The 10,037-nt window shown below is 41.5% G+C and overlaps 2 protein-coding genes across 12 annotated transcripts in view; both read right to left on the bottom strand.

Moving 5' to 3' along the window:
• celf2 (cugbp, Elav-like family member 2) overlaps window positions 1–10,037 on the bottom strand; it is a 401,403-nt gene that overhangs the window by 66,699 nt on the left and 324,667 nt on the right. The gene's annotated exons all lie outside the window — the stretch shown is intronic.
• The window catches only part of LOC307021233 (CUGBP Elav-like family member 2), a 113,726-nt gene continuing 104,584 nt past the window's right edge, over window positions 896–10,037 (bottom strand). The window contains exons 1-3 of one of the 3 annotated variants that reach the window (XM_079653166.1): window positions 3,536–3,873; window positions 1,443–1,639; window positions 897–1,257 (exon numbers count right to left, since the gene is read on the bottom strand). In XM_079653166.1, coding sequence (XP_079509292.1) covers window positions 1,223–1,257; window positions 1,443–1,639; window positions 3,536–3,621 — 318 coding nt within the window. In that variant the 5' untranslated portion in view covers window positions 3,622–3,873 and the 3' untranslated portion in view covers window positions 897–1,222. Of the gene's footprint in view, window positions 1,258–1,442; window positions 1,640–3,535; window positions 3,874–10,037 lie in introns of those variants that run through there. The other 2 variants (XM_079653167.1, XM_079653165.1) reach the window with 2 other exon arrangements.

Genomic DNA, 10,037 nt, shown 5'->3' with positions numbered 1-10,037 from the left:
TAAAAACAGGCTTCAGATCAGTGCAGTCAGGGCCGTATCCAGGATTTCCTAAATACCGAGGTCCAAATATGTTAGGGGGGTTCGGGGGACACCCCCCGAGATTTTTGGTATTTTCATGATCTAGTTAGGTGCTTTTTAAGTCCTGTGGGGGGTCACACATTGGATAATATATTGATTTCAAACTATGTCAGTGGGCTGACAATGTCAGCATAAATTATTTTTGAAAGTGTAATGCATAAGAATCAGTTGATTGTTACTATTAATGATCTGGACATGCAGAAGAGGCTAACATGATCACAACATTGTCAACATTGATTTTCCATGTCTCTCTCCTTTCCATAACCTGCACCCTCTCTTCCATCTTCTTTAGTCTCTCTGTCTTCTTCCTCTTCATTACTCTCTCTGTCCTCTACTCTTTCTCTTTGTTCAATCTCTCCCTTTTGGTTCACTTTTTGCTCCTCCTCACTTGTCGATCATGCCAGTGAATTAAAAGCAATTCAGCCATTTAGTTAATTTCACTTGTTTGTTTGCAATTCTTTTTGTTTTATACAATTGTATGTATTATGACATCATAACTGCAATAGATGTACAGTATGTTGTTTTACAGTTATGCCTATTTTAAATTAAGATTATATATATATATAGATAGATAGATGGGGTTATTAAGCTACGTTCTTTTGTGTGACTGTACCTGCAGTTCCTCCCTGACTTCCATCACTTTCTCTCTCTCTCTTTCTCTCTCTGCCTGTCCTGTCGCTTCCTTACCAAAGCTGAGCTTCGACAGATGTAGTCTTTTCATTATATCTGAGTCAGTGTAAAAAGAAAACAATACAATGTTATATCTCCATTGTTTTACTCAAATTGAAATGAAAGAAAAGCATTACAACGTTTGTTAAAAGGTAATCCGTCTGACATTGGATGAATGTAATTAACTTTAGCTCTCTAGCTAGTTTTATTCAAGCAATTTAAACCAAAGTATAGCCTATAGCTGCAATATAAGTTAGTGTTCATGTTGTCGGACGTCCACTGACTAACGTAGAGCGTTCACACAGGATCTGCTGGTCATATGATGTCCTGATGAACAGAAACACAAGCAGCCCGCTGGACTCAGATCTCTAGATACCTCATCACTCCTTCGCTGCTCCGGCACAAGTCCGGGCTGCTGCGGTGGTTTGTTGATGTATGTTATCTTCTTCTGTTTGCTTTAATCAAGGCTACGTAGTTATGCAGTGCCCCCATCAGCAGTAAATGGAAGTACTACAAAGAACCCCGTTTAGTGCAATTATTTCACATGTTTTGTAGACACAGCTCGAAAAATATTACCGAGGTCCGGACCTCGGTGATCTCAATGGTAGATACGGCCATGAGTGCAGTCATGTAAAAGACCTGAAATGAAATGATTCAGTAAGTCAAAGAGAGAACGGGACAGTCCGTGTGTGTACCTTTGCTCTGTGGAGGGTTCTGGCTGCGGTCTCGGAGGATGTTGATCTGGTAGACGGCTCCGTACGGCTCGAACAGCTCCTTCAGCTCCTTCTCCGACCAGGAGCGCGGGATCTGACCCACGAACATCTTGATGGCGTCCGGGTCGGGCTGGTCCGAGTGCTCCAGCGCGCCGTTCATCTTACCGGCCGTGCCGTTACTGCGGAGACAGAAGGGATAGGGTTATTACACCGATCACATTGATATTCAATCGCCTCTTCTCATCATCATTGAGCATTAAGGGTGGGAAATAATGTTCATACTGTAAAGAGCCAACTCAAGACCCACCTGCTTAAGTTCATTTCCATTGAATTGTATTAAGTCTTATTTCATTCTGTCCTGTGTTTATGTATTTATGTTTGTATTAAGTGTTTTTATTGATCACCAAGTTATCACCTGGAAAAGGAGGGTTAGTACTGTTTTACGGTTTGTGAAGCACTTTGTGTTACCTTTCTGTATACAATATTTTATATAAATAACGTTTTATTTGATTAGATTTGTTGATTGTTCCCTAAGACTTTTTTTTTTTTACAACTTTTGCTAGTCCCTTGCAACTGTTGTGTCCCTTTTAACACATTGAGAAACATAACATAAATAATAATCTAGTGTTGTACTGTTGTTGAATTTTTACAAACATCAATGATACAACCTTGAATATCCTTTACCGTTTGAGTTTCATATTCACAATGTTACATTTTCACAAAGAAAAAAGGTTTGGTTTTTAATGCGTTTTTATGACAATCCAAAGGGGTTTTCTTTTGTATCCAATTATAATCTTTCTTTTTCTATGGACAGAGACATTAAGTTTGTTGAGGAAAGAAAAATACCTACAAATTGACATCATCTAAGCCAAAATAACAAAAAGCAATATCTAGTATTTACACACTATAAAGCCAATGTTAAATTCTCTTTTCCAAACTTTCGTGTGACCTTAACTAAATATTCCCTTAAGAGAGGACCCCAATGTCTAATTGAAATGTAATATGTGACCTTCAGCACTTCTTTTTTATAACACAGCGGCCTCTAAAACAGCCTTCGGGCTATCGCAGGAACACTGAAACTAATAGAAAATCTCTCCTTACAGCAGAGCGAGGCAGCTTTCAATGCCAGTTTTACAGATGGATATCCCTGAAGCTGGAAACGTCTCTATAAACTGGCGACACATCAGGAAACTGACACCACACTGACCCTAAAAGTGGTTTTTTTTTTATATTGAAGATTCGGGGACGGATCTCTATTCCTGGCATTTTACAGCACCACGACAAAATAAATATATAGGATTTCCCCACGGTTGACATGAGATCTGCAGTTGTGGCGAAGATCAGAGAAACTTTATGAATGTATGCAGGCCTGCAGCCGGCCGCGGTGCATGTATGAATGTTTGTGCATGCATGAATGAGTGCTGGATAAGCAGCGAATTAGCGTTGAGGTTGCACTTGAGGGATTAGGCAGAAAAACCAGTACAGTAACCTCCAGGCCCTCTAACAGGACACAGATGCTTAACAGGCAAAATCGCTCCAGTAACACTTCCACATCTGGAATGCATATGGAATGGAGGTGAAGTGCGTCCACCCTTTACACGGCAGAGCTACAACACTCACAGTATCTCCACAAAACACACACGTCTGGAAAAGCTAACTGGAGCTACGGCGAATAAATTCTTTCAACATCCAGGCCTTAAGGAGATGAGAACAGCACACGTGCACGCATGAGGCCAAGCGTGACTGTGTTTTCAGCACAATCAAGTGGTTACAAACACACACTCACACATCACAGCCATCAAGGCCTGTGGTCTATTTAAGATGGCTGAAAACCAATCCAATGAAACCAAAGTCGATGGCTGTGCTGTTTTATTGCTCTACTTTCCCTTTTGTTATTCTCGGCAGGAGAGTGAAAGAGCATTATCTTAAGAGGCAAAAACAAAACAAAGCCAAATCCCGAGCTTGGTTAGCTGACAACACTAATACCGCCCAATAAAGCTCAGCAAGAGAGAAAGAAAGGAGGGAGGGGGAAGAGAGATATGGAGAGAGAGAGGGGGGGAAAAAAACATCCAGACCTTTGAGAGCGAGCCATCCATCTTTTGCAGAAAGAGCCAAGGCGCTCGGCAGAAACGCCCAATTCTTTAAAGGACTTAAAGGACATGTCAAATAAAATGCCAGAACCGGAGAAGGAGTCAACGAGCCACACCAGTGCTAACAGTCCTCGAGGGCAACCACCGCTCCTCGCTAAGCTGTCCGATAAATCGCGGGGGGGGGCCCCGACGCCCTGGGAGCCCCGAGGGTGGAGCAAAGAGGGGAGAAAGGGAGGGAAGGGTAGCGAGGAGTTACTGTCCCTATCTCCCTGATGTTTAGGCACATAAACGCTAAGACGGCCGCATTAGACGAGCCTCAGCGGTCGCAGGGTTTAGACTGCAGCCTTCGCCCTCTGACACACACACAGCTAAAAGAATAACTAGAGACAATCCCTCATTGTTGGCTGTTTATGTGAGGCCTGTGGGGATTGAACGAGTCCACGGTGGAGGCGGTACAATAGCCAGTGTCAGAGGAACACTGTCCACCATTCACTCTTGCCTGTAAGACAATGAATAGGTTCACACTTGCAGCCATAAGGCGTACAAACACAGAACTGTCTTAGTGTAGATTGCACCCTCCGTTTTTCCCTCAGGTGGTTGGAAGTCGGTGACTCTCACTACAAAGGAATGAAGCGCTTCTTCCATGCCCCCTTGGCCAAGACTGACAAGGTGTTATTGCGAGCAGCCGGAGCTCTGCCGTGTGTGTGTGTGTGTGTGTGTGTGTGTGTGTGTGTGTGTGTAGATGTTTGTGTGACTCTGTGAAGCTCAGCAGGAGAGTGTCCTGAGGCTCGGATTAAGTCGTTGAGTGGATCCACTCCTGCCACAGCCTCTCCATCTCCCTCCCCTCTTCTTTTCTCTCTCCCCCCTCTCAATTTGAGCCAATTGTTTGCCTTAATGGCTTAACTATTGCTTCCATCACTCCAGTCTCCCTGCAGCAGAGGGCCGTGACTGAGGGTTGATCCACACCGGGCGCGTGTACATGTGTGTGTGTTGCACAAAAAAACATCAGTATGGGTCTTGGAAGCAGCTGCTGAGAGCTGTTATTCCCTTGTGTAGCTCTCACATTAGACAACAGGCTCGTTCATCCAAACTACAGCTGCTGATATTGACTATAAAAGCTTACAACGGTTATTTATTTTTTCATTCATCATACTTATTTAACATTCACGGCTTTGGATGTTTCTTGGAATGGCACAACAGCAATGGGACAGGTTTTGTTTTGAGAACACTGTTTTATCTTGCAGTGCCAACACTTCGAAATACTATAAAATACTTTCCAAAGCAGTAGATGCAAACTTATTCAGGCCTATAGAGGCTAATTAGTGTCTTTTGTACCAGCATTGAGTTAAAAGATGCACTGCTAAGTATAATAAACTGTCATCCTCAACACTAGTTTCCCAGTCTTCTTTGTTGTGCACATTACGGCCCGTCTACACTACAGGCATGAAAAAATCTTGAAGCTGGGCGTGTCTGAAGCTTGGCGATTTTTTGCGAGCAACCAATCACATGAATCTCCCGCCCCCGACATACAAAGCAATAGCAATGTTAAAACGAAGTAAACTGGATATAAACTCTCCAAACAGGCGAAAAAACTATCAGTTTCACCCACTGTCTCTGCCACCTCCCTCCATGCCTGGTTCCTCCGGTTTGTATCCCGGTAAATAGTTCCGGTCGTAAAGAACCGGGTGATTTGCTACCGTAATATCTCGTTTGGAATATGAGGAAATGAACTGCGGTCTGGCTCTCCCAGCTTGCACGCACGCGGTTTGATTGGCTGAGCTTGCACTGGCGGGATTTGCATAAACGGAATTTGATTGGCTGATGCCAAGCATCGAGCCTCAAAAGTTGAACATTGTTCAACTTTTGATGCCGATAGATGCTCGTGATGCTTGCAAAGCCATGCCATGCTCCCCACAATGCAGTTCGGCGAAGATTAAAAACGTTCTACGTCACCCCATTCAAGTGAATGGGCGAAGCGTTGAAAGCATTTTTTGATGCCTGTAGTGTAGACGTACCGTTAGGGTTGCAACAAGGTTTTATTTTCATTATCTGTAATTTTGTTTGTATACTAATGAAATAATTCCAATCCAGTTCCTCAAAGTCCAAGATGATATGTTTTGTTTTGTCAGTCCAAACCCCAAAGATATTGCATTTATTATGACGTAAAGCATAGAAAAGCAGTTTATATAAGAATGCAATTGTTCTTTCTCAGGTGGGTAGAACATATTTGGCTGACAATGAATGTCTCATGAATCGTAGTGGGATTTTGTGGATTTACATTTATAAGAGAGAAAATAAGAAATAATTCATACCAAGGAGCTAAAAGATGCTAACACAACTGAAGAGAACCGCTGAGTCGTGTGAAAAACTCCAGTTTGTCACAACAAGCCACACTTTCAAAATCAGATGTAGGTATGTGACTATGGTAAAATGAGCCAGATAGAAATGGGCCGCAAAAAAGGAGGACTAGCGAGGAAGGTAAGAATGGGACTGAAAGAAGGGGAGAAAGGGGGGGTGACGGATGCAGATGAGTCAGGTCCAGCAGTAAGCGCAGCTCAGAGCTTAGCAGGAGCTCTACCAGAAACCAGGCCCACGAACACACAAGCACACACACATACAGATGCACACACACACATATAATACGTAGCACACAGTCAGGCTACAGTTAAGGCTGGCTGCGTTGATCCCCCTGCTGTTTTTCCCTTCTGTTTCTGCTCTAAAACACACAGCCTCTGTGAGTCCCCTAACCCCACAATCGAACCCCACACACACACACCCTCAGTGGGTTCGTGCAGGGGCCGCACCGTCACACACTTCTTCTCATTTGAAGCGTGTTTGCAAGGTGTGTAACGGTCCCACACGGGAACTAATCTTGTTGACAAGCAGAGGGAGAAACGTCAGTTCCTCCCCGAGGGAGCAGGGCAGCCAAGGTCAGCGAAACACACACACTAACTTAAACACACAAACACACGCGCATATGTACTGAAATGTTAACACACATGCGCAGACCTGGACAGTCACATCTCCTCTCTCTAAGACAGATTCTTATACAACTTTCACACAAAACGTCTGAATATCAAAGTCTTGATATCAAGTTCTGATTCAAAATTATAACAAACAGCAAAGGAATCATGAATTTTTCTGACATTAATATCAAATGGGTATTCCATTAAACTAGAAAATAATCTGAATATAATTGATTATAAAAACATTTGAAATATGGCATGGTGTTTAATCCTATCCTTTTAGAATTATACATAATATTTAGTGTAAGACTTATGACTTTGTCACACATCAGAGTTTCCTAATATGGGATTATTATTATTAGGGGTTCAAATTAGGAGGAAAAATGCAACCAAAGAATATATTTCCGACTTTTTCAATGACTTGTGATCAAATATTGGATAGTTTTACCTCTTCAGGATGACATGGGATATTGAGTTGACAATTTTGTTTTGCCTTCATGTGGTTTAAGACATGAGACCACCGTTGCTGTGAAGACAGACTGTGAAGAAACCATTTTTCAAAATAATTCTGAATGATTTTGGGTCTCTATGCTATAATTTTGTGCAAAACGTGGTCATTTTCTGCCTTTTTGTGGCCATTTTACACATCTTCTCTTAAAGGAACACTTGGTAGGCCAAGACAAGTGGGGGGCTCTGAAACTTTGGGCCCCTGGGATAATTCTCAGTGAAATTTCAGTAATCCATCCATGGCCATAACCACAGAAATACTGTACATGTGAAAAACACTTACACAATTCATTTCATAGTCCTGAGTATTTCCTCCTGCTGTATCAAACTGTAAACAAGATTAACAACCTCACCACAACAAACCGTGAGAGCCGAGCTTTCCCCCCTGAATCCCACTCTGTAACTGATTTTGTCATTGAGGCAGATTAGTGGCTCAAACTAAATGAGTAGCGTTCTGTATCGACTGATTTATTTGGAACACTTCTCCGTAACCGATTTAAAGCGAGGTAAAATGGCTCCCGAGGATTCTTCTCTCGTCAAACTAGGGAGTGTGTTATTGCCTATGATTCACTTGAACTTAACAATACGACACATTCCACCCACCTTATCAAAGACCCCAATATCACAGCAACATAAATACAGACTTCATCATAAACAAGCTCCAAACGTACACAAGCTAAACAACAACAAAGTCCCCAACAGGAGCCTATTAAAAACAACCAATACCTAAATAAAAAATTCCAACGCTTTTTCAGCTGCGAAACTATCCATTAGGATTACCAATATGTGATTTGTTTTTCCAAATAATGTATATTTGGCAATTCATGGAAATGTTTGGAGCAGTGAGGCGCTGCTAGCTAACATAAGCTAGCTAACTTTCGATAGATAGTGAATGTTATGTAGTGCAGTTTTCTGCTTGACAATGTCTACGATTTTAGAACATTAGTTTCTGTAGATTAGTTTGTGTTTTCCCATATTTCCTTAACAGTTGTTTAGATAATATTTACTTAAAACTACTAATCTGTTTTATGAGTAATAATCTTTATTAATATCGTACTGCTGCAGGATGAGCTTTAATGGAGCTAGCATCAATGAATAACTGTGATTACCTGAAAGAACTGGGTCTCTGTAGGACTTCATTAGGCCTACTACATTTGTGTGTGTGTGTGTGTGTGGGGGGGGGGGGGGTTGCCATGGAGACGTGGCAGCACACGCGACGCAGGGAGACGATCAGATAAATGTCACGGCAGCTAATGAAGCTGCACCAGTGCTCTGACGCTCAGCTAGCTCTTTGCTAACGAGCTACTGCATGCTGCCATACGCTAATGACACACACACACACACTCACACACACACACACACACACACACACACACACACACACACACACACACACACACACACACACACACACACACACACACACACACACACACACACACACACACACACACACACACACACACACACACACACACACACACACACACACACACACACACACACACACGCCATCACACCCTCACTCACACACACTGATGTATGCCACACATGGATACAAGTTAAATGTGTCATTTTTCTTATTTCTCCAGTCTCATATTGTCCTGCATGTATAAACCACTGGCAGTGTTTCCTCAGGAAAAAAGACTACTGCAAGGGTGTTTGGGTCTGTGGAAAGTAAAAATGTCTTGATAAGGATATTTAAATAATAATTAACAGTAATGACAATGTAAAACCTTGCTCAGCATGGGATAAAATGCTCTTTAAAATACATGAATGAATCATGGACTTCAGAGAAGGTTGTTCAAAGGGAGATTAAACAGGTGTTGGACATTACCTTCACTTTGAATCAGCACTTTACAGTATACTTGGTATTCTGCCCAATAATATAACTAAAAATCTCTATCCCTCCATCCCTTTATTTTGTGAGTTGGCTCTTTTCATCTCTAAAAGCCCTGAATAAACAATAATAAACAATCTTGTACATAAATGTCATGTTTGACCTTATCTCAGTATAGACAAGGTATAACAAGCTCAGACGAAAAAACACTTGAAGCAAACCTGAAGTTTAAAATATCATGAATATGTGCTCACAAGGTCAATAATAAACCTCCTCTCTCATGTATATGAAAAGCTTTCTTTTTCTGAGTTTTTATTCTACCCAAAAAGAAGATAATTTTTTCAATACATTAAAAATTCCCAAAGAGAAACAAGAAAAGAACACTTCACTCCGTGTTGTTGGCACTTAAAAAACATAATTTAAAGTGCAAAGAGAACATTTTAATTTGTTAAGCAGACTCAATTTAGATTGAATGACACTCGACTATATTTTCTTCTATTTCATCCGTTTTTTTGTTTTATGAACTCCTCATTTGTGTTCCCCCTCCACTTGTTTTCAATGTAAGCACACCCAAGCAGCTCTCCTCACAAGAGGACCTTGTAATAAAAAGTGCTCACTTGCAGCAGAAATAAAACATTTAGAATACAATCCAGGTGAGAATCATCTCCAACAGATCCTCTTCTTTAGAACACATTGAAAAACACTCAAAAGGAAATGAATAAGTATAAATGTATCACAGCTGAGAAGCTGAAAGGAAGGACACAACACTTGTTAAACATGTTATTTGAATATCTCTATTGAAGCCGAAGGTTTTTCTCAACTTCCCTTAAAAATATTTGATGTTTTTGATGAATGTAAGGTCCTTTCAAAGCCGGCACAACTCCTGTTCCACGGGCTTGCATTCTGTCTGGTTATGTGTGTAAGTTATTTAAGTTGCAAAAGGAAACTTGAACTCTGTATTTTTCATGGTGCCACCTCTTCACTTACACACACAGACTAACATTTCACGTTTTCCCGAGAGCTTTGAGAGAAACACCGACACACGGAGAGAAGATCCACTTAGAGCGAGTCGCATTTACAGAAGAGTTGAACTCTGAACTGTAGGTGCCATTTATATACAGTATAGTTGCACATCCAAAGCTGATACACTGAAGACCTTTCAAACCGAAATAAG

The sequence above is a fragment of the Notothenia rossii genome (assembly GCF_949606895.1).
Source record: "Notothenia rossii genome assembly, chromosome: 10".
Classification (NCBI taxonomy): domain Eukaryota; kingdom Metazoa; phylum Chordata; class Actinopteri; order Perciformes; family Nototheniidae; genus Notothenia; species Notothenia rossii.
The sequence above is the reverse complement of the archived record's forward strand: the minus strand, read 5'-3'. Positions and strand labels throughout refer to the sequence as shown.